At 42.8% G+C, this 25,171-nt stretch overlaps 2 protein-coding genes across 3 annotated transcripts in view; one reads left to right on the forward strand and one right to left on the reverse strand.

Annotated features, from left to right (window-relative positions):
* Positions 1–5,163: 5,163 nt before the first annotated feature.
* LOC138672691 (multidrug resistance-associated protein 1-like) overlaps positions 5,164–25,171 on the reverse strand; it is a 93,552-nt gene continuing 73,544 nt past the window's right edge. The window contains exons 20-28 of the mRNA XM_069760904.1: positions 16,628–16,783; positions 15,351–15,550; positions 13,926–14,052; positions 13,701–13,802; positions 13,481–13,624; positions 11,656–11,814; positions 10,777–10,943; positions 10,290–10,484; positions 5,164–9,188 (exon numbers count right to left, since the gene is read on the reverse strand). Of these exons, the coding sequence (XP_069617005.1) occupies positions 9,071–9,188; positions 10,290–10,484; positions 10,777–10,943; positions 11,656–11,814; positions 13,481–13,624; positions 13,701–13,802; positions 13,926–14,052; positions 15,351–15,550; positions 16,628–16,783 (1,368 nt within the window). The 3' untranslated portion in view covers positions 5,164–9,070. The remainder of the gene's footprint in view (positions 9,189–10,289; positions 10,485–10,776; positions 10,944–11,655; positions 11,815–13,480; positions 13,625–13,700; positions 13,803–13,925; positions 14,053–15,350; positions 15,551–16,627; positions 16,784–25,171) is intronic.
* LOC138672692 (stomatin-like) overlaps positions 23,768–25,171 on the forward strand; it is a 179,527-nt gene continuing 178,123 nt past the window's right edge. The window contains exons 1-2 of one of the 2 annotated variants that reach the window (XM_069760907.1): positions 23,781–23,836; positions 24,786–24,932. The gene's annotated coding sequence lies outside the window, so the exon portion shown is untranslated. Of the gene's footprint in view, positions 23,837–24,785; positions 24,933–25,171 lie in introns of both variants that reach the window. The other variant, XM_069760908.1, reaches the window with a different exon arrangement.

Genomic DNA, 25,171 nt, shown 5'->3' on the forward strand with positions numbered 1-25,171 from the left:
AGATTTTTCTATTTATTCTTTTAGATAGTCTTTTTCCCTAGGTGGATTACTTTGTGTTCCACAATAGCATCTAGTGACGCGTAAACCATCATTCCTTTTTTTCTTCTTGAAGCTGTATGTGGCAGATGTATAGATGTATAGTAATTGGTGTATACTGATATATAGCATGGCCATTTTAATTTGCTTCACTGTACATGATTACCCTTAGATACCCGACATCTGCATACATAGGGGTGGTATTACCCCATTTATATTAGATTAATACGTGTGTGTCCAACTGGATCTTCCATATTTAATACAGTTGGAAATTTCCATTGATCAGGTGACTACTCCCTACTCTAATATTTCAATGTTTTCGGGTTATATTTTGATTTATACTTAGTAAAAGTTATGTTTAAGAACGTCTCTTTTTGTGTTGTGCTTCAGTACGAACATGGGGACACCAAATTTCTAAGGAAATGATTATTACTTTTGTTCAATTCATACTTTGGAAAAAAAAAATCATCTGTTATTTTTGTATAATACACTCCGACAGAAGTTATGTCGCTTATCCATGTTATGTAAATAAAAGCTTATAACCTGACATTAAATTCATCCATTGGTTGTATAAATTATTCTTTTGAAAGCTGAAACCCTCCGAAATGTGGTTTAGGTTGAGAAAATAAATTGGCATCAATGCAGAAATATTGATCAGTTAATGGACACAGAATGGTCAGATTTTGGCAAGACAAAAGTTTTGTCGCCTGGTCATATAATGCACGCAATCCTAGTTTACATCCTCACCTGTGCTCAGTAAATGATTGGTTAATTAGTGTGTGTATAAAAAGAAACCCAGCAGCCCAGACCTTCACTTGAACTGCAACTTGAGCTCTGACAACATGCCAAAAATTTATCCTGTGACCAAAGCCTGGATTATCAAGAGGCTGAAGATCATATCCACTGCAGAGGTGGCTGGCACTTTTAATGTGTCTCAGCGTCAAGTACAAAGAATTAAAAAAAAGATTTGAAGAGACTGGAGATTTGTTTGACAAGCCCAGGTCCGGCAGACCCTGCAAGACAACTGCTCAGGAGCAACGTTTGGTTAGAAAATCCAAAGCAAGCCCCTTTTTCACTGCAGCAGAGCTCGAACAGGCCTGGTCACCTCAAGTCCCTTTGTCAACTAGAAGAGTATGTAGGATTATGTCTCAAAATGGCCTCCATGGTCGAATCAGTGCCCAGAAGCCAGCACTAAACAAAAGACAAATTAAAAACCATGTGGCATTTGCAAAGTCCCACAGCCTGCTAAACAGATGGACGCTGGAAAAGAGGCAGAAGGTGGATTTGTCTGATGAATATTCAGTAGAATTACACCACAGCCGCCTCAAATACTGCAGGAGACCTACTGGAACCCGTATGGATCCAAAACACACCCAGAAAACAGCTACATTTGATGGTGGAAAGATCATGGTCTGGGGTTACATTCAGTATGGGGGTGTGCGAAACATTTGCAAGGTGGAAGGCAATATCAATAGCATAAAATATCATGAAGTATTAGCTACCTCTTATATTCCAAATCATAAAAGGGGTCAAATTCTTCAGCAGGATGGTGCTCCATCTCATACATCCATCTCTACAGCAAAGTTCCTCCAGGCAAAAAAGATCAAGGTGCTCAAGGACTGGCCAGCCCAGTCACCAGACATGAACATCATTGAGCATGTGTGGGGTAGGATTAAAGAGGAAGCTTGGAAGACAAAACCAAAGAATCTAGATGAACTTTGGGAGGCATGTAAGACTGCATTCTTTGCTATTCCTGATGACTTCATTAATAAATTGTATGAATCATTGCTGAACCACATGTATGCTGTCCTTCAAGCTCATGGAAGTCACATAAAATATTAAATATGACTAATAGCACCACAACTTCATTCAGCAATGTTATGCAACATATATTTGTATTTTAAGTTAATTATTTGTTTGAATATCACATTACTTTCTGTGGGCCATAAAACTTTTGTCTTGCCAAAATCTGACCATTCTGTGACCATTAACTGATCAATATTTCTGCATTGATGACAATTTTCTTAACCCAAACCACATTTTGGAAGGTTTCAGCTTTCAAAAGAATAATTTATAAAACCAATGGATGAATTTCAGGTCAGGTTATAAGCTTTTATTTACATAACATGGATAAGCGACATAACTTCTGTCAGGGAGAGTAGAAAAAATGAAGGAAATAGAAAAAAAACATTTATTTTTGGGTCACCATATTCTGAGAGCCATAAGCTTCACAGTTTTCTGTCAGCACAGACTTATGAGGACTTGTTTTTGCAGGACAAGCTTACGTTTTTGCTGGTACAATTTGTAATACATCTCTACTACTATATAAAAAAAGTATTTATTCGAGTGGAGTTGAATTGTACTAACATTTTATAAAATTCAGTGTTTGCCAAAATGCTGAGCAGCAAAAGGCTATCAAAAGTTTAAAAGTAAAAAAAAAAAAAATCCTTATACTCACCTCTCTGGCCCCCATCTGGTCCTCGCCATCCCCCATCCAGTCCTTGTTGCATCTTCTTATGAGTGCTGAAACACAGGAATACTTAACACGGGCCTGGGACTTCTGGCTCGGGAAGGTTCTGCAAATACATGTGATGAGTAATAGAGCCACATCAGAGCCAGAAGTCCTGGCCCGGCATGCACAGGCCCTAGGTTTCAGTGCTCACGGCCTTTAATGAGGGACATTCAGTTTGCTGAGAATAGGAATTTTTGTGTACTCACCGTAAAATCCTTTTCTCTGAGCCAATCATTGGCTGCTGAGATCAGGAAGTGAGAGCGCTTCTCAGGGAACGAGAAGTGCCAGAAAGAGTGGGTGGCGGTAACTGCCGGTGGGCGTGGCCAAAACTCCGGCCTGTATGAAGGGGAAAAGCCGGGGGCTAAATTTTAAACCTGCGGTTGCTGCTTGGAACGCCGCGACAGCTATTAGCGCCATCCTTAAGCCACACTCCTTCATTGAATTTCCGCACTGCGGACCACCCATAGACCCGGGCTTTAAGGTGCGGACCTCCCATACCCCGGGGACCAGGACCACCCAGCGCCTTGGCCCCCGCAGTGTACTCACCGTAGATGCGGTGGGCCGGTGCTAAATCCACCGTCACCATAGTCAGGGAGGGTGTGGAGAGCTTCTGCCACCTTGCGTCATCCGCTATATCAGTGGTGATGCAGAGGGGGGCTGCACAGACGCCATACATATTTATGTCTGGCTTTGCACCTGGCTCCAGGAGAGGTAGATGGAGGGCTACTCCATGTGGTCGCCTGCTATGGAGGGGGAGATCGGAACGCGAAGGAACCGTCGCCCGTAAGGTGAGCTCAGGGCTGGCATCCAACGGTGCAGGAAAAGATACGGGTGGAACGCTCCACGTACTTGCCTGTTGATGATTCGGGGGAGATCGGAACATAGAAAGGAACTGTCGCCCCCATTCGCTCCGTTAAGGAAAAAAATATGATAAAAAGTAAAAAACGAAAATAAAAACGGTGGGGTCTGAAAGCAGACCCAAGTGCCTCCCACAGACACTAAGAAAGAACTGGTTCACTGGGAGCCAGCAGGAGGGTGTATACTGCAGGGGAGGAGCCGAGAGCCAGCAGGAGGGTGTATACTGCAGGGGAGGAGCCGAGAGCCAGCAGGAGGATGTATACTGCAGGGGAGGAGCCGAGAGCCAGCAGGAGGTGTATACTGCAGGGGAGGAGCTGAGAGCCAGCAGGAGGGTGTATACTGCAGGGGAGGAGCTGAGAGCCGGCAGGAGGGTGTATACTGCAGGGGAGGAGCTGAGAGCCGGCAGGAGGGTGTATACTGCAGGGGAGGAGCTGAGAGCCGGCAGGAGGGTGTATACTGCAGGGGAGGAGCTGAGAGCCGGCAGGAGGGTGTATACTGCAGGGGAGGAGCTGAGAGCCAGCAGGAGGGTGTATACTGCAGGGGAGGAGCTGAGAGCCAGCAGGAGGGTGTATACTGCAGGGGAGGAGCTGAGAGCCAGCAGGAGGGTGTATACTGCAGGGGAGGAGCTGAGAGCCGGCAGGAGGGTGTATAACGCAGGGGAGGAGCTGAGAGCCAGCAGGAGGTGTATACTGCAGGGGAGGAGCTGAGAGCCGGCAGGAGGGTGTATACTGCAGGGGAGGAGCTGAGAGCCGGCAGGAGGGTGTATACTGCAGGGGAGGAGCTGAGAGCCAGCAGGAGGGTGTATACTGCAGGGGAGGAGCTGAGAGCCAGCAGGAGGTGTATACTGCAGGGGAGGAGCTGAGAGCCAGCAGGAGGTGTATACTGCAGGGGAGGAGCTGAGAGCCAGCAGGAGGGTGTACACTGCAGGGGAGGAGCTGAGAGCCAGCAGGAGGTGTATACTGCAGGGGAGGAGCTGAGAGCCAGCAGGAGGGTGTACACTGCAGGGGAGGAGCTGAGAGCCAGCAGGAGGTGTATACTGCAGGGGAGGAGCTGAGAGCCAGCAGGAGGGTGTACACTGCAGGGGAGGAGCTGAGAGCCGGCAGGAGGGTGTATACTGCAGGGGAGGAGCTGAGAGCCAGCAGGAGGGTGTATACTGCAGGGGAGGAGCTATTCTTTCTGTATTTGCTTAGTGTCCTCCTAGTGGCAGCAGCATTATACCCATGGTCCTGTGTCCCCCAGTGAGGCGTAGGAGAAATAATTTTTTCCAGATCTAATCATGTGTAAGTAGCAACCATGAACAAAAGAAAATTAAATCTGTTTTTTTAGTTTCATTTTTCTTTTCTACACAGTTTACAGTGCAGTATAATTGACAGGGAAACCTTATCCTGTGGGTAAATACAAGACGACTGGCGTCACACTAGCGTATGGCATCTGATGTGAGACCACCAGATGTGATACGCTAATGACCCTCAGCTCCTGCTCTGCTGTGAGTGTAATCCGAGAGTCATAGACTTGTATGTGTGCGTGCAATCAGATCACACAGTATGTGGCGATTATTATCTCCTGCTGAATCGGCATGAGAAAATAATCAGAGATATGCACTGCCTCATAGTATAACATTGGGCCGAGTGCTATCCAATTTTTTTTTTAATCCAATTGCACTAGCCCGATTTATTTGCTGGTGTGAGTGAGGCCTAATGGGGATATCAAATTTATATATTTTTTCATGTTTTTCACCAGAAAAATCATTTACCATATTACAGCCAAAAAAAGAAGCCTTTTATTTTAATAGAGCTCTAATTTTCCATTTTTCAGAACCATTTTTGGGCTCATTTTTCTTAATATTGAGCAGTACTTTTTATTAGTACCATATTGGGATACTTACAAGTGTTTGATCACTTTTCATTTATTTATTTATTTTTTTAGCAGAGATTAACAAACAGCAATTATGGAATAGTTTATTTTTCTATAAAAGGCGTTTACCGTACTTTATGAACAGTAATACAGTTTTATTGTGCAGCAACAAATGAACTAATTAAAGCTGCCAAAAAGGAAACAGAGAAGCACATTGCTAAGGAGAGTAAAACTAATCCCAAACTGTTCTTCAACTATATCAATAGTAAAAGAATAAAAACTGAAAATGTAGGCCCCTTAAAAAATAGTGAGGAAAGAATGGTTGTAGATGACGAGGAAAAAGCTAACATATTAAACACCTTCTTCTCCACGGTATTCACGGTGGAAAATGAAATGCTAGGTGAAATCCCAAGAAACAATGAAAACCCTATATTAAGGGTCACCAATCTAACCCAAGAAGAGGTGCGAAACCGGCTAAATAAGATTAAAATAGATAAATCTCCGGGTCCGGATGGCATACACCCACGAGTACTAAGAGAACTAAGTAATGTAATAGATAAACCATTATTTCTTATTTTTAGTGACTCTATAGCGACAGGGTCTGTTCCGCAGGACTGGCGCATAGCAAATGTGGTGCCAATATTCAAAAAGGGCTCTAAAAGTGAACCTGGAAATTATAGGCCAGTAAGTCTAACCTCTATTGTTGGTAAAATATTTGAAGGGTTTCTGAGGGATGTTATTCTGGATTATCTCAATGAGAATAACTGTTTAACTCCATATCAGCATGGGTTTATGAGAAATCGCTCCTGTCAAACCAATCTAATCAGTTTTTATGAAGAGGTAAGCTATAGACTGGACCACGGTGAGTCATTGGATGTGGTATATCTCGATTTTTCCAAAGCGTTTGATACCGTGCCGCACAAGAGGTTGGTACACAAAATGAGAATGCTTGGTCTGGGGGAAAATGTGTGTAAATGGGTTAGTAACTGGCTTAGTGATAGAAAGCAGAGGGTGGTTATAAATGGTATAGTCTCTAACTGGGTCGCTGTGACCAGTGGGGTACCGCAGGGGTCAGTATTGGGACCTGTTCTCTTCAACATATTCATTAATGATCTGGTAGAAGGTTTACACAGTAAAATATCGATATTTGCAGATGATACAAAACTATGTAAAGCAGTTAATACAAGAGAAGATAGTATTCTGCTACAGATGGATCTGGATAAGTTGGAAACTTGGGCTGAAAGGTGGCAGATGAGGTTTAACAATGATAAATGTAAGGTTATACACATGGGAAGAGGGAATCAATATCACCATTACACACTGAACGGGAAACCACTGGGTAAATCTGACAGGGAGAAGGACTTGGGGATCCTAGTTAATGATAAACTTACCTGGAGCAGCCAGTGCCAGGCAGCAGCTGCCAAGGCAAACAGGATCATGGGGTGCATTAAAAGAGGTCTGGATACACATGATGAGAGCATTATACTGCCTCTGTACAAATCCCTAGTTAGACCGCACATGGAGTACTGTGTCCAGTTTTGGGCACCGGTGCTCAGGAAGGATATAATGGAACTAGAGAGAGTACAAAGGAGGGCAACAAAATTAATAAAGGGGATGGGAGAACTACAATACCCAGATAGATTAGCGAAATTAGGATTATTTAGTCTAGAAAAAAGACGACTGAGGGGCGATCTAATAACCATGTATAAGTATATAAGGGGACAATACAAATATCTCGCTGAGGATCTGTTTATACCAAGGAAGGTGACGGGCACAAGGGGGCATTCTTTGCGTCTGGAGGAGAGAAGGTTTTTCCACCAACATAGAAGAGGATTCTTTACTGTTAGGGCAGTGAGAATCTGGAATTGCTTGCCTGAGGAGGTGGTGATGGCGAACTCAGTCGAGGGGTTCAAGAGAGGCCTGGATGTCTTCCTGGAGCAGAACAATATTGTATCATACAATTATTAGGTTCTGTAGAAGGACGTAGATCTGGGGATTTATTATGATGGAATATAGGCTGAACTGGATGGACAAATGTCTTTTTTCGGCCTTACTAACTATGTTACTATGTTACTAATGCAGCAATACCAAACATGCCCACCAAATAAATTATTTTAATTAAAACTTTTTTCTTTTAAAAACATTTTGCAAAAATAAAAAAAAGATTTTTCTATGTTTACTAGTCCTTTGAACCTGCAATCCCGATATTATTGGTAATACACCATACTACTTACATACTAAAAGGCATTATCTAACCTGTCCGTGTTTTACTGACATGTAGTCTATTAGATCCCACCTTCGTCAAAAAAAGGAAATAATAATCATCCAAGCCACATGTCAATTTCTGCTGTGAATTTCACAGCTTGACGCACATGGTGAAATATGGAAAATCATAATCAACATGCAATTGTAAAAGCATCAGGACTTTGCAGTCAGAGTCACGAGAACATATCCGGAACTAGAAAACAGCCAACATCTAACATTATATAATACAAGAAGTGCGAGGCCAAATTTACATGATCATTCATTTTCTGAAACACTTGGGTCATTGAAAAGAAATGACATAAAATATATTGAAAAAACTCATTTTTTTGCCATTTAAAAATTTTTAGAATATAAAAAAAAAATCAAATATTTTTCTGTTTTTCATTTAAATAAATAAGTTTTTATGGTACAGTAATTCTGAGGTAGCCCATTTGTGATATACAAGGAAAATGGTCCGGTAGGTGGAGTCAAATGCGCACGATAATATTTGGCTGAGCGTTAATGTGTTCTCTATGGGGAGAAAAGAATAAGGGTCTGTGCACATGTTGTAGTTATGTCACGTTTTTTTTTTTGCTGAAGGACCAGCAAAGTGAATGAGATTCCTGAAGTATCTTGCACAAAGTGCTTGTTTTTTTATCTTGCATATTTAAATCTTCAGAATGTCAATTCTTTCAGCATTTTTGCTGCAAATTTCACCCATAGTAATAATGGGAAAAATGCATACAAAAGCATATGCAAAAAAAAAGTCAAAAATGAATTTTAAGCTTCACATTCCTGCCAACACATCAGTAGTTTCAGCGGGATTGAAGCAGATTTTTCAGCTGCAAATACCGAATGTGTGCACATACCCTAAACCACTGCGATATTAGCTTATCTGCCACTAAAACCAAAGTATTGTGTGGGCGTTGGGAGACCCCCATACACATTTGATGAAAAAAATCAAAGGGTTTGACCAACATTCCTCTTATGTATATAGGGGCCGTTAGATGCTTGTACCCACCATCTGCTACATTTAGCGGGCACGGTGCAGGTAAACGATTACTTGCACAATGGCTTGGAAGACAGAAGTTCAACATCCTTGTTCTGCAAGTCGGTCTCCAAAAAGTTTGCTTAAGCCGTAATATCCAACTGATTTAGGTCGCTGAAAGTAAAGAAGATCATATAGGATACATAAGATGGACTGGATCACTGCCGCCAAGTCCCAGTATAAAACTAATGTAGATGATCATATATGATACATAACATAGTAACTTAGTTATTAAGGTTGAAGGAAGACTATAAGTCCATCTAGTTCAACCCATAGCCTAACCTAACATGCCCTAACATGTTGATCCAGAGGAAGGCAAAAAAAACCCATGTGGCAAAGAGTAAGCTCCACCTTGGGGAAAAAAAATTCCTTCCCGACTCCACATACGGCAATCAGACTAGTTCCCTGGATCAACGCCCTATCAAGGAATAAGATGCGCTGCCGCCAAGTCCCAGTGTAAAACTAATGTAGGACCATCTCCAGTAATGTGGCACAGCATCAGTTCTGCATCCAGCAGATTACTCCGTATGCTTTATCCCAGCTTCTGACACCATCTTGGAGAAGGCTCCGTTCTTCTGTACCAGTCTCTGCGGCTCATCAAACTCCACAACTCTCCCAGCCTCGAGGACAAGCACCCTGCGGAGAGCAAGAGACAGTAGGCCACTGTTACACATTTCTTCATCTTCAATAAGATATAATTTTCCGTCTTGGGTCCTCTCTTCTCTTGTACTGTTATCTAACCCGTCACTGAGAATACAGAACATTTGTGGGGTCACTACTATATTTTAGGCTCCCAGTAATTCTTGGCATTGCGATGTTCCCAAGCACAGCGGTGAGTGGGCTTCTCGCCATGATGAATGCCCTGTCCCTGGGACTAGAAGAGGAACAATCCTTGTAGAAGAACCAATAATGTTTTCACTGCTCTACCTTTTAGCCTGAAAGATGAAAGCTCAGCGACCCCATTAGCTGAACCTAATGACACCGGCATGAGGAGCCAACCATATAATGTGTATCTGGCCACCTGATTCTCCCCAAATTATGTCAGGAGAAAGAAGGTTCGAATCCTTCTGTTTCTCAGGATAAGAGCCTCCACCAGAGGTGACTATCGGCAGCTTACTCCCCTCTCCCCATTGAATACATAGGTGTCGGCTGAATACTATCGGGGGTGGGTACTCTTAAAGGTTATTCCCATAATTTAACGTTATTACCTGTACACAGGAGAGGTGATGACTTACAGACTGGTGAGAGTCCAATTGTTGGGACCTCTAGAGATCACAAGAATATGGTTCTTAAATGCCCCATTATAATGGCGCAGTGGTGCGCATGTCCTTGGTGCATCTACCGCTTAGTTTCTAGTAGTCCCATTGTCAAGCTCCACCCAAATTAGGTGGAGCTCCCCAGAGGATTCGTGTGGGTCGCAATCATAAGACCACAAGCGATCAGGAATTTATTACCTATCCTATAGAGAAGTGACAGATTCCATACTTGGCACAAATCCCTTAAGGATGCAACATTTTTTTGTGTTTTTTTTGTGAATGAAAACCAGGCCATAATGCAGTTTTAAGAAATCAGCTGGTAACATGAAAACTGACATGGCCATTATCAATTTAAAAAACTGCAGGTTCTTGCGTGTCGGTGCAGTTTTATGTCCTACTGTGTATGACTGTACCCCAATAACTAGACCTCATGGCATAATATTCAGGACGGCTGTAGCCAGTGATATCGCCACATCTGTACCTTTCCGAATCTAGGACTGTATGCAGCCGGTGAGCTATCGTCAGCACGGTGCAGTCGCTGAACACCTTGCGGATGGTGCCCTGAATCAGACTGTCGGTCTCCATGTCAATCGAGGCTGTTGCTTCATCCAAAACAAGGATTTTTGTCTTTCGAAGTAAAGCGCGAGCAAGGCAGATGAGCTGTCTCTGCCCAACACTACAAAAAAAAAGAAATAATGAGTAACCACGACATAAATGCATTACTCCAGCAGTGATTGGATCGACGGGTGCCGGATTACAAGACAAGACTAAAAAGGCAGCAAGACAGAAAGGTAGTCATCCTTAAGGGGGTTCTCCGACAGAAGTCACAGGATAAATGTATGATTGCAGAGAGTCCGACCAGTGATCACGAGAACGGGAGTACCCAAGACCAGAGTACGTCCGCACACGGGCGTCCATGACTCTGCGGCAGATCTGTATAACACTCATACAGGAGCAGTACATGTCACCTTAGGTTCTCTCCTCCTTCTGACACCTCATGGTAGAGTTTCTTGGGAAGTGACTGCACAAAGTTCTTCAGATGGCACATGTCTAGAGCCTCCCAGAGATCGGCATCAGAATGTTTCTCCAAGGGATCCAGGTTCATCCGTACTGTGCCCGAAAATAAAACAGGATCCTAGAAATAAAGAGAGGCTCACTAGTGCTTAAAGGGTTCAGCTCAACATCACTCATGGTTAAAAGTGCTTGGAAAAACAAGCAACATTGAGAACAGAGAGGATTTTTAATAACAAGTAAATTTTATTTAACATGATTGTCTGCTGCCATCCACAAGATCACAGAATGCGCTTGTTTGTCTGGCAGCGGTGCTGTCCGTGTCGCCCCGGTCTTACATGTCGGCTTTCCGAATGAATGAATGACTGATCACGTAATTCAGGAACGGGCTCAGTCTGCACGGTCAGATCTTTCCTCCCTATTTAGTCATATGTCATTTTGTGATAACCCCTTTAACAATCTCTATTAGGCTGGGATCACACACAGTGAGATACGGCCGAGTCTCGCTGGTTAAAACCAAGCTCTGGCACCGGCACTCCAGAGGGGAGCATACAGCCGCATAGCAACACATGGAGCTGCACGCTCCGCTCCAGAGTGCCGGTGCCAGAGCTTGGTTTTAACCAGCGAGACTCGGCCGTATCTCGCTGTGTGTGATCCCAGCCTTAAAGGGATATTCTGATCAAATATATTTATGGAATGTCCCTAAAAGAGGAGCCGCTCCTAGAGCTGTCTAGCTTGTATATTATAGAAGCACACATTTATATTGCTCTAGTAACCAGACGATCCTCTTAGGCCTAATCCTGATACAGCGGGTCCAGGCTGTGGGACGACCTCACCTGTGGGATGATATTCAGTTTGCTTCGTAGATCATGCAGTCCGATGGTTGCAATATCAATTCCATCGATCACTATCCTTCCTCCCGCTCTCTCAACAATGCGAAACAAGCAATTTGTGAGAGTGGATTTACCGGCTCCGGTTCTTCCAACAATCCCGAGCTGAAAGCACAGTCATAGAAACTTTAGCTTTAAGGACTAACTGAACTTTCATCCATTTATTATTCATTTCTGTAAAAGAGATCGTATGCAAGTGGCTTCCCCGGCTTTTCCCTAGTTTATTTTCCTGCCTTCCGCTGCATTAATATTAGAACATGCTCATTTGGAGTACAGCTGATGGCAGTGATGGGTCTGCTCAGCACTTGTGTCTAACTCTGGGGATAGGCTGATAAACACAATTCTCAGGGAGACCGTGCCGACCCATCACTGCCATCAGCTGTACTCCAAATGAGTATATTCTGATATTAATGCAGCTGCAGGCAGAAAAATAGCCTGGGAAAAAGCTGGGGTCAAAGCCGGTTACAAGCAATCAGCAATGTCAGACAGAAGAGGAGCGGACCACCGCAAGCAGAACAGGGACAGGTGCAACAATGGTGGTGGGCACTTATATGGGGGTCTGTGTTATGTCATACACCTCCACTAGGCTGAATACCAGCTCATGATGGACACCAGCGCTGCCCAACAGACACTGCAAACTGAAAGGGTTATTCCCAACATTGTAAGATATCGCCGATTACCAGGAGAGACGATAACATGCCCCATGACGGGGGTCCGACCCGATTTTATAACCGATGAGGTTCAACTCCGAAATGCGTTGTCCAATAAATAACTTCTAATTTATTCCTGGTGACTGGATGATACTATTTCATTTGATTCAAGCGTCCGGAGCGAACCACATCTTTCTAGAACCCTTCTATGGTGACCCGAATATTTTGTCGCTTTTTCCTTTTTTTTTTTTTTTAAAGAGCCATAAAACTTTTTTTATTTTTTCCGTCCACTTGTTTTTTGTGTAATTTTGAACGACATCATCCACTGCACCATATAGTTATTATATTAATAATATATAATGCTGAAATATGGAGAAAAAAATCCAAGTGAGTATTTTACTAGTTTTGAAAAATGTCAAACTTTGTCAATTGGTTTGTGCCCCAACTTTTTGAGACACAACAATTTTTCTTTTTCCATAGAATGAATTGTGTGAGGGCTTTAGTTTTGCTTGTTTTTTTGTTCTTCCCGAGCTGTGGTTTTCAATGGTATCGTTTTGGAATATTGATGAGGTTTTAATTGCCTGTTATTCTAATTTGTTGGAAAGTGTGGTGACTAAAGTGGCAAGGGTTAAATCATTTTATATTTTGATAGGTCTGGCTTTTACAAATGTGGCAATACTACATTTTTGTTGTTGTTTTTTTTTTAAGCAGGAGATTGCAAGGGTCATTCCAATCTTTATAGACGAGTATTATCGGAGAGTGTTTTTAAAAACGACCCGTTTTGTAATTTACTACTTTTTAGAATTTGTAGTCGTTCTTGAGATATCAACACTTTTCTTTTGTTTACCACTTATTGCCTAGGAGACCGACCACCACTGCTGTCCTGCTTGTAAGCACTGAGCTGAGGCTGGCCGGGATTAGGAGGTAATATTGAGCTTCAGTGATCCTGGCCAGCATCAAAACATTGATTACAAGCTAAATAGAAAAAAGAGCTTGTAAGCACAGCGCATGTTCTGTTATCTAGCAGTGGTAGTCGATCTCCAAGGCAACAAGCTGAATACAAAAGAAATGGTTAAAAAGCGGGGATTGGACTGAATAAAGTTTACAATGTGATATTTCACCTTTTCTGTTTCATGTAATTGAAAGGTCACATCCCTGAGAGCCAAGTCGTGGTCGTCCCGATAGCGGGCCTGGTAGTTGGTGAACTCAATCATCCCCCTGTCCGGCCACTCGGCTGCCGGTCTTCTGGGCAGGATCCAGGGCGCCTGGTAATTAGATCTACATTCAGTTCCATCAAAGAGAAGGATCCCATACATGGAGTGTAATCTGGGGTCGCCGTACCTCTTTTTCCATTTCTTCATATTCACAGACCCGTTCTATGGCCACTCCATTGGTCTCTATCTCACAAGCTTTGCGTACCCAGAAATTTAACGTCTGAGTGATCTGGGGAGGAAATGAATGAGGATTTATTACAGAAGTGGACAAAGTTTCTACTTGTAAGACAAACTCCATTAAGGGCACAGGATGGGGCAGTTTTAAGCGATGTTCTGCAGCTTTTCTACGTACGTTCAGTGCATACGTTATGGATAGTCCCACTGTTCCCGATGCCATCTTGTCACCTGCCTGGACGGCAAACAGCGCAGCAAAGAAAACCATCAAATTCCCCAAAAACTCTAGTCTTATTGCAAGCCACCTGTAGTAGGAGAAAATATAAACCATAAAGTGCATTTCCTGATAAGTCTACGTAATGTTTCATCGTGTCCCCCAATATATACACAAGACATGTTCCAACATGCACCATTAGCATTAAATAAACCCCATCTTGTTCTCCACACCCCCAAAAATCCACCCAGACAAAGCCAGCCCCACGCCATCCCATAAACCACCCAGTCCCCGCACTACCGCTGGGTAGCAGAACTTCCATGCCAAGAGCAGCACATCTATGATGGCCAACAGTGGGCTTGCTCCACTCTTGTTTTGGCTGACTTTACTGTGCTCTTTCCTCCAGATCCATTTTAACCCTCCCTGACGGCACCGCCATCTTTCTCTGCCCCCATGATATAGTGATCCAACTTCCACCAGAACAAGGAACGTCTCGGTACAGATGATAACAATGAGAGACCGAACAGTGCCGACTTCTGTAATGGCCTCAATACATCGCTGCCCGATGGCTCTGGAGCGAGGAGGTGCCATTTTATAGTGCTGCGTTGTTACAACCCTCGATAATGACAGTAACAACAGCAATTAAAATCATTAAACATAACGAAAAAATTAAATTTTATGAAATTCATTACCTCGACATCAGTCATCGGTAATAACCTAACATTTCATACATAGATTTGCCGGCGGTTTTGAGAGTCCTCCCATTTTTATGTGAGAATTGATACGTATGGCTCAGCTGCACTGAATGTTGGCAGTCTACGGTAGTCCGAATCCAGCTTATAACAGGAGTGGTCACTTGCCTAAAATATTCCACTGTTTTACCTGGTGTAAATGCGTCCGTTCTCCTGAATCTGACATTATTTTTCTTTTGTTCCTACCCTGTTCCATTCCTGAGATATATTACCTATCCCCTGTATATAAAATTGGGTTGTTAGTCAAGTAGGTGTGGTCACAGGCAGACAGAGACCAAAAAGGGCTCCTGTGCAAGAATGGTATATGGGCCCTTTACAGTTTTTCATAATGAAAAAGCTCACCTGCTTTGGAGGTGTAATTAGGCCCCCTTACCTCTTGCACCAATGATATATCTGCCCCTTGGCGTGGTTCTCGAGAAGATGCCCATACTTGCCATAAAAGACTGTATTGATATTCTCATCGGAGGAGGCTGTATCTCAGGACTGTAGAGACTACAAGCCAAGACTATCTGACAAGATCGGCTATACTGCACCAATAAGCATCAGTAAGGGGCGGACTAGGGATCGACATAACACCGTGCCGCGAGCCCAATGTGCCGTAATGGTGACTACCTGAGCACACGTTACACCCCGTTACCTGTTCGAGATAACATTATTATAGTAGCACAGTAAATTCTCGTTCATCACATCCTTGTTCTGACCAATGAACCTCTCTTGATGTCCATAGGCTCTGATGGTGGACGCTCCCTGCAAAGTCTCACTGAAGTGAGAGAGAATGGGAGATCGCGAGGCCCCATCCAGCCTCCGGATCTGACGTGAGCTGGCGATATAATATCTCTAAATAAAAAAGGGATAAATCGTGTTACACATATCTACTGCTAAAATAGCATGTCATGTGATATGTAACAGCACCGGATTGCCACATAATGTCATACAGCCGAATCAGATCTCATACTTTGCACTGATGAGGGGCAAACACCACAAAGTCATGTGGCTGGGTTTGTTAAAGGGTAGATATTGAGGTATAGGATTGCTACTTCTAGCAGGTGGCACTAGAGTTCTCTGAAAAGGCAATTTGCATATTTAAAATCCCAGAGGAGCATTGCATGGCCTATAAGTCTCCTTACACTAGCAGGTCACTCTCCACAATGAGAGACACTTACACCCATTCAGATGCCTCTCATAAAAAAAAAAAATAAAAAAAAAAAAAAAAAAAATCAGATCTCTTGCTTTGCACTGGGGAAGGGAAAACACTGTGAAACATGTGTCTGTAAATAGAGATTCTGCTTTGGCTTTTACACTAACTCATGTAGCAAGGCTCGTGAGTGGGTCGATAATGACTTTTAAGATTGTTACTTTTGGTAGGGGACACTAAACTTCTATTTTTCTTCCTCTCTGAAGAGACAATTTACCGTATATGTAAAATGCCTAACATTTCAAGTTTGTGACTTGTCTAAACCAAGCAGAGATGGAGAACATTTCCGAAGAATAAAAGTTGGATATGTGCATGACCCTGATACCTACATGTACAATACACGCAGTCATCAAAACTCAAGATACCAAAACATGGGAGTCAACAAATGGTCTGATTAGGCTCATGGGGGGGATTAGAAGTGTAACTCACCACCTAAGTAAAAAAAAAAAAAATATGACATGTGACACAGAGCACAAAAGCGCTCTAATTGGTAGAAGGAGGGGGTGATGACATGAAAACAAGATCCTTAAGATCTGTACAGGGGGAGCAATCGCCAGGCAGTTACTTGCTGCTATATGTTACCTCGACTGTTGAGTGGTTAGTGTACATGTGGATAATACTCAGGGGCACAAAATCAACTAGGACTGACCCCTCCCCTGAGGAACAAGGGGGAGGAGCTAAGTATTCAACAGAAGAACTAAACTGTAATGTAATGTTACCTGGATCAATAGGTATAAAAAGCCAATAGGAACAATAGCCGCCGAGAACAGAGGTGTAGCAAACACAATCACCAGGATGGTCCCCAGCACGTCCAGCATACAGTTCAGCCAGGTGCGTAAGTAGTAATGGAAGCGCTCATCTATGATGTAGATGTCCTATAATAAAACAATACAGTTCTTTATACAAGGACGCTGCATTTCTTCACTTGTCACATTTTTGTCTTTCCTTCTCTTCTTCCAAGAGACATGGCTATTTTGAGAGTTTGTTTTTTTTTTTGCGGGAGGAAATGAAGTTTTCTTTGGCACCATTCTATTTATCATTTAATGAACTGACAAATGGGAAAAAAATTCTAAGTGAAGAGAAATGATAAAAAAAAAAAATCCCGCCACTCACGTAGCCATTTTGTTTTCTAAATTTAACTGGGTTTCACGTGGGTTTTCATTGTGTATTAAAAATGACAATGTAGCATTCTCCAGGTCAATATGATTACAGCGATGCCAAAGTGGTGTGTTTTTCTTTTTTATAGCTGTGCGAGGGCTTGTTTTTTGTGTGGCGATCTAACAGTAATATTGATGCCATTTTGGGGTACATGCAACATTTATTGCCTTTTATTGACGTGTAATAGGGCGGTATGGAAATGAAATAAAAATTAAGCAATTATGGTATTTAAAGGGGTATTCCCATCTCCAAGATCCTATCCCAATATGTGGCAGGTGTAATAATAAAAATATTATTAGTACCGTAAATCCCTCCAATTATAAATGTAGCATAGATCTTCTGATTCGCCATGTCTCTTAGGGCAGTCCCACACGTCCAGATAATTCCGGTACCGGAAAAATCGGTACCGGAATTATCCGTGTCTGTGTGCCCATGCGTTTCTGTGGCACATCAGTGTGGCACACGGGCAGCACACGTGTGCCGCCCGTGTGCCCACTGGGTACCACACGCACCGTGCAGGAGACAGCGCTAAAGTTTAGCGCTGTCCCCTGCATCTGGTGCTGAAGCCGCGATTCATATATTCTTTGCAGCAGCATTTGCTGTAGAGAAGATATGAATAATGTTTTTTTTTTGTTTCTCGTGTTTAAAATAAAGGTCCATGTCCCCACCTCCTGTGCGCCCGCCCGCTGTTCTTAAAATACTCACCCGGCTCCCTCGCTGGCTGGCGCTGCTTCCTGTCCTGGCCGCACCTTCTCCTGTATGAGCGGTCACGTGGGGCCGCCGATTACAGTCATGAATATGCGGCTCCACCTCCCATCCCATCCTGCACGGCACACGGACTGCACATGGACAACGTCCGTGTGCGGTACGTGTTTTACACGGACCCATTGACTTTAATGGGTCCGTGTAATCCGTGCACTCCCACGAACACTGACATGTCTCCGTGTTTGGCACACGGAGACACGGTCCGCCAAAAAAATCAATGACATCTGCACACATGCATTGATTTGAATGTGTCTACGTGTGTCAGTGGCTCCGGTACGTGAGGAAACTGTCACCTCACGTACCGGAGCCACTGACGTGTGAAACCGGCCTTATGTCAGGTACAGAGCGTTGCAGGAGCTTAGGTACCACCCATGGATACCCAATACAGCAAAAAGGACTAATAAAACGTAACTTTTAATACTCAAAAAGTAACCTAAAAAAAAAAAAAAAAAAAACACAAATCACCCATGTGAAAAATAAACCATAACAGGGGCTATGTCTCTACCATATAACGTGATGGTCCATAGAGACTAGTGAGCCCTCTATAGGATAAAACAGAACTCGACTGCAATAACAACAGCCAGAATCCTGATTGCTGAGGCAGTGAATATGACAAAGCTGTGCCACCAATGTTTATATGTGGACACAGCAAATCTACTGCACTCAGTCACATAAGACCAGAAAAAACAGTCCTAGCTTATATTATAAAAAAATACTTGCTGGTGTTTAATAAATGTACATATAAATAAATAAGGAACGGTCTCACCAATTCCAAAGCGAGGGCAACGGAGCACCAGATAATCCCCTGTTAGGTAGACATCCAGGATACGAAGGGATGACAGTCCCTATATCAATCCCTATGGGGCTATAAATAGTCTATCCCCCAAAGCTCCTGCCCTTACAAGGGCAGTCCACAACTACCCCTATACATAAGAAGCCCTGCACTCTCCCTTATAAATTCGTCCCTACGCGTTTCGTCCAAGACAACTCTTCAGGGGACATGCTTGCTTGTAGAGAAGGAGTGCCTAAATATTAAAGTAGAGGGACATAAAGTCCTGCCGCCCTCTATGCTGTCAAGCAGAGAGTGGGGCGAGAGAAGGGCCTTATTAAAGGAGCCAGGATGTGAAAAAAAGCATCTACTGACCTCCCATAGGGCAGACAATTAGTCCACATTAGCATAACAAACTGTTACGGAAGGCAGCGAATACACACTGCAGATACACTCTGTATAATGCATAATGCAAAGGTAGATAATGCCATGTTGGTATAAAAATACAGAGGAGGGGTAACACTTACTCAGACACCATAGCGTATGCCAGACTCCACGTGGGACGCCTGATTCCAGAAACAATACAAGAGCTTCCTGTCTTGCGCAGTGAAACAGGAGGTTGCCGCTGTCAGGAAACCACAAAGCGAGATGAATGCTCAGCCTTAGATAAACGCTCAGCCTTAGATAAACAAAGTCCGGCATACATCACCAGAATGACAGCTGAACAGTGATAAGGGATGACTAAACATATATAATGGCTTAAATAGCACAGCACAATACTGCCCATTAACTTAGTGACCTGACGCTGTACCGGAAATGTCTGTAACCCAGCAACCCTATAATGCCAGGGAGATGCATGAACGGCTGAATGGTTGTGGCTATAAATAAACAGACAGCGGCGCCGGCAAATAGCTGGATTCAATGAGTCAAACCCCACCTATCATAAATAAAGGGAATTATCACCGTACATGTCTAACAGCGTAGATAAACAGGAATGCTGCACCAAAAATGACCATAACTAAGCAGCCCTAACAATGCTTGAATAGCACTAAAGGTGATCTCTGTGGAAGCCTGAGCTATAGATATACGTATGATAGCAAACACAAATTTACCAGGAAGGATCATCCACATTTAGCAGGAAAAACACACCCGGGAAATACCATAACAAATAGAGTGTATCTAATGTCATAACCTCTCATATAGCGCTTGTACAGGGGGGGGAAAAAAAAAAAAAAAAAAAAAAAAAAAAAAAAGGCCATGGCTGTAAACCAATAAGACTATGTATAATAACAGGCAAACAAATCCAGCGCTCTAACATAAAGAAAAGGTTTAAAGACTGATTTTGCATTAAAAGAGACCAAATTACAGACACATATCGAGAGGTTTCAGTACCACTTAAAGGAAAGGAAACATCGTCAGTACATGCGTGACATACAGGACTTCAAAGACAATAAGGCTTATCTTGTTTTGACTCCTAGACCAACCCCTTCTGACCGGGACGTAGATTTATCTTCCACAGATACTGATTTTTCTGAGTCTGAAGGTAGATATAAAACCAATAGAAGTAGAAATCGGGGGAGAGGAAGAGGTCGAGGGGCACGGGGTGCTTCAGCTAGAACAGACATCACCCCTAGTGGGAGTTTTTTGGACCAGGTCTATACTCTCAGAAACAGACCAGTCCAACCGAGGAAATAATAATGGAGTCCCCCATGACTGGAGTAAGAGATGGCCCTTCTGTATCTGGGACTAACCAGAACATCCAAATTGTTAATCTTTCAACCAGGAATATAGATTCTGATGAGATGTCGGTCCTTAAAAAGGGGCTCTCTTTTGTGCCCAATAGTGATTTTGACCTGTTTAGGACAGTTAAGGACCTTAACCTTTTCCTGCGTAAAATCAGATGGAAGAAATTCTTCCATAAGCAAGACTCACGCACTTGTGCTGAACTGGGTATTCCAACTGATATGTTGGCTGATGTTAGGTTGTTACACAGTATTGGTGATTTGGACCCTAATCTACAAGGTTTAGGCCCATTCACCGATTTAAAGAGCAAGAGCCATAGAATGCCACCCTCTACTGGTGACCTTTCGGCCATTGATATTTTTTCCAACTTGGTTACATCTGATTTGATTGGTCTCTCACAGTCCCATGTGTCTTGCAAATTTAATTGTACCAAAAAGGAAATGGAAGCGATTAACCGTTTGGAACGTGACGACACCATTGTCATTAAGCCCTCAGACAAGGGTGGCAATGTTGTCGTCCTTGACGTTGCCCACTATCAACAGTTATGTGAAACTATACTGGCAGATAGGAATTCTTATGAGGTTCTTGCACATGATCCCTTGACAGAATATCGGGAGGACCTCCGTTTGATTTTACAGGAAGGTCTGGAGAGTGGTGTAATCAATAAAACTGAGTTTGATTTTATCTTTCCTCAGAATCTGATTACAGCCACCTTCTACTGCCTCCCCAAGGTACATAAGGGCCTTAGCCCACTCAAGGGCAGGCCCATTGTATCGGGGGTGGGCAGTCTCTGCCAAAATGCTGGGGTCTATCTGGATCGTATTCTATGTCAATTTGTGTCCTCATTACAATCTTTCGTTAAGGACACCCCAGACTTGCTTCGACGTCTGGAGGGCCTCACCATCGAACCAGAGGCATATTTGGCTAGTATCGATGTGGAGGCCCTGTATTCCTCCATTCCTCACGACAAAGGTCTGGAGGCAATTGACTACTTTTTACAAATGCGAGGATGCCAGTTCCAGGAACACAATCAGTTTGTTCTCAAACTGCTCCGATTCTGTCTCACGCATAACTCCTTTGTCTTCAACCGCAGGATCTACCACCAGCTGAGGGGGACGGCCATGGGGAGTCCGTGTGCCCCGGCCTATGCAAACCTCTTCCTCGGCTGGTGGGAGGAGACTGTGGTTTGGAAAGATGAGCCTGATGGCAGTGATTTTTCTATGTTTCGTGTCTCAGAGATCTGGACACGTTACATAGATGATGTTTTCTTGGTTTGGAATAGTTCTGTGGGGAATTTTGAGAACTTTGTTAACAAGCTCAATCACAATAATATTGGGCTCTTTTTTACATCTGTGATAGATTTCTCTTCTCTGCCTTTCTTGGACATACTTATCACCAAGGGAGCTGACGGAGGTCTAGTCACATGTAATTACAAAAAGCCTACAGCTACTAATGCTCTCCTTCATTGGAGTAGTCACCATCCGGAGCATCTCAAAAGAGGGATTCCTAAGGGGCAGTACCTCAGGATCCGGAGAAATTGCTCGGATGAAGAAACCTTTGAATCTCATGCTAAGGAACTAAGGAAAAACTTCCAAGATAGAGGATATCCGTCTCAAATTTTGAAACAAGCATATCAGGATGCTAAAAGCAGAGACAGAACAACATTGCTGAACCCCACGGCGAAAATAAAGGAGCAGGATTCAGTACGTTTCATCACCACTTTTGATAATGGGGCCTCCTATGTTAGACAAATCATTCAAAAACACTGGGCCGTCTTGCAGATGGACTCAGATGTCTCTCAATATCTGAATGATATCCCTGCCATCACTTATAGAAAGTCCCGTTCACTGCAGGATAGATTGGTACATAGCCATTTTGTCAGTCCCACAAATGACACTTGGCTGAGAAGTAATGTCACTGGCTGCCACAAATGTGGACATTGCTCTGTGTGCCAATATGTTGACACAGGGAACAATTTTGTGAGTGGTGTAACTGGTAAAAATTACAGTATTAAACAATTTATGAACTGTAGTACCAAAGGGGTAATCTACAGAGCCTCGTGTTCCTGTGGTATTGAATATATTGGAAAGACCATCAGAGAATTCAAGCGGAGAATTGGGGAACACATTGGTGATGTACAACATAGGAGAGACACTTCGATCTCTCGTCATATTCATCAAATGCATGATGGCCAACCCAAACATCTAAAGTTTATTGCCATCGAAAAAGTTAATAAACCACCACGAGGAGGTGACTGGGACCAACTGCTACTCCAGCGGGAAGCCAAATGGATTTTCTATCTCAACACCACTAGTCCAAATGGCTTGAATGACCAAATAAATTACAGTTGCTTTATCTGAGGGTCCCTTTGGCTTTTCCCTTTTCTAGTCATAGTCCGGTATAACACAGTCTTTTTTGATTAATATCTGCCTAAGTCCTTTTATTTTGTCACCCAATTCTTGGGATTTGCTAAGACCTATGAGTATTTATATACTTGGCTTTTTCAAGTGATATATATTTCCTTTGGGCATTTTATCTGCATTGTCATATGTAATGCTGTTACATTTCTACCTTGCAGTAATGATATTTGTGTGGGTTATAGTCTACATGGATTTATACTAGTATGTTATGGTCTTCTGTCATTTTTAACCATTTACATCACGTCCGTCTTCCCATGTAGTTTTTCTTTCATCATTAACCTTTTCTTTATGTTAGAGCGCTGGATTTGTTTGCCTGTTATTATACATAGTCTTATTGGTTTACAGCCATGGCCTTTTTTTTTTTTTTTTTTTTTTTTTTCCCCCCCCTGTACAAGCGCTATATGAGAGGTTATGACATTAGATACACTCTATTTGTTATGGTATTTCCCGGGTGTGTTTTTCCTGCTAAATGTGGATGATCCTTCCTGGTAAATTTGTGTTTGCTATCATACGTATATCTATAGCTCAGGCTTCCACAGAGATCACCTTTAGTGCTATTCAAGCATTGTTAGGGCTGCTTAGTTATGGTCATTTTTGGTGCAGCATTCCTGTTTATCTACGCTGTTAGACATGTACGGTGATAATTCCCTTTATTTATGATAGGTGGGGTTTGACTCATTGAATCCAGCTATTTGCCGGCGCCGCTGTCTGTTTATTTATAGCCACAACCATTCAGCCGTTCATGCATCTCCCTGGCATTATAGGGTTGCTGGGTTACAGACATTTCCGGTACAGCGTCAGGTCACTAAGTTAATGGGCAGTATTGTGCTGTGCTATTTAAGCCATTATATATGTTTAGTCATCCCTTATCACTGTTCAGCTGTCATTCTGGTGATGTATGCCGGACTTTGTTTATCTAAGGCTGAGCGTTTATCTAAGGCTGAGCATTCATCTCGCTTTGTGGTTTCCTGACAGCGGCAACCTCCTGTTTCACTGCGCAAGACAGGAAGCTCTTGTATTGTTTCTGGAATCAGGCGTCCCACGTGGAGTCTGGCATACGCTATGGTGTCTGAGTAAGTGTTACCCCTCCTCTGTATTTTTATACCAACATGGCATTATCTACCTTTGCATTATGCATTATACAGAGTGTATCTGCAGTGTGTATTCGCTGCCTTCCGTAACAGTTTGTTATGCTAATGTGGACTAATTGTCTGCCCTATGGGAGGTCAGTAGATGCTTTTTTTCACATCCTGGCTCCTTTAATAAGGCCCTTCTCTCGCCCCACTCTCTGCTTGACAGCATAGAGGGCGGCAGGACTTTATGTCCCTCTACTTTAATATTTAGGCACTCCTTCTCTACAAGCAAGCATGTCCCCTGAAGAGTTGTCTTGGACGAAACGCGTAGGGACGAATTTATAAGGGAGAGTGCAGGGCTTCTTATGTATAGGGGTAGTTGTGGACTGCCCTTGTAAGGGCAGGAGCTTTGGGGGATAGACTATTTATAGCCCCATAGGGATTGATATAGGGACTGTCATCCCTTCGTATCCTGGATGTCTACCTAACAGGGGATTATCTGGTGCTCCGTTGCCCTCGCTTTGGAATTGGTGAGACCGTTCCTTATTTATTTATATGTACATTTATTAAACACCAGCAAGTATTTTTTTATAATATAAGCTAGGACTGTTTTTTCTGGTCTTATGTGACTGAGTGCAGTAGATTTGCTGTGTCCACATATAAACATTGGTGGCACAGCTTTGTCATATTCACTGCCTCAGCAATCAGGATTCTGGCTGTTGTTATTGCAGTCGAGTTCTGTTTTATCCTATAGAGGGCTCACTAGTCTCTATGGACCATCACGTTATATGGTAGAGACATAGCCCCTGTTATGGTTTATTTTTCACATGGGTGATTTGTGTTTTTTTTTTTTTTAGGTTACTTTTTGAGTATTAAAAGTTACGTTTTATTAGTCCTTTTTGCTGTATTGGGATTATTTATAGGATTATTTATTGTATTTATTACACAGATTTTGCTTTGTTATCACCACCCATGGATACAAAAACTAACAACTAGCTGTCACTATGCAAGTGGATACCAAAGATACTGCAATGCCCTGCCCATGGGGAAAGCGACATAGCTAATCAGAAGAACTATACTACATTTTTAATTGGAGGTATTTGCTGATATTAATATTATTACACCTACTACATATTGGGATAGGATCCTGGAGATGGGAATACCCCTTTAATGTTTATGGTAAAAACTGTAATGAAAAATCTTTTAGACTTATGTAAGCATCCAGACCAAATATTATTTATTTATTTAAATATTTTCTTATTTTGAATCAGGGTACAAATGGATTTACTAATTGCACAAACCCAGCTTCATAACTTGATGTTGAAAAAAAAAAAC

Source organism: Ranitomeya imitator, chromosome 3 (genome assembly GCF_032444005.1).
Source record: "Ranitomeya imitator isolate aRanImi1 chromosome 3, aRanImi1.pri, whole genome shotgun sequence".
NCBI lineage: Eukaryota > Metazoa > Chordata > Amphibia > Anura > Dendrobatidae > Ranitomeya > Ranitomeya imitator.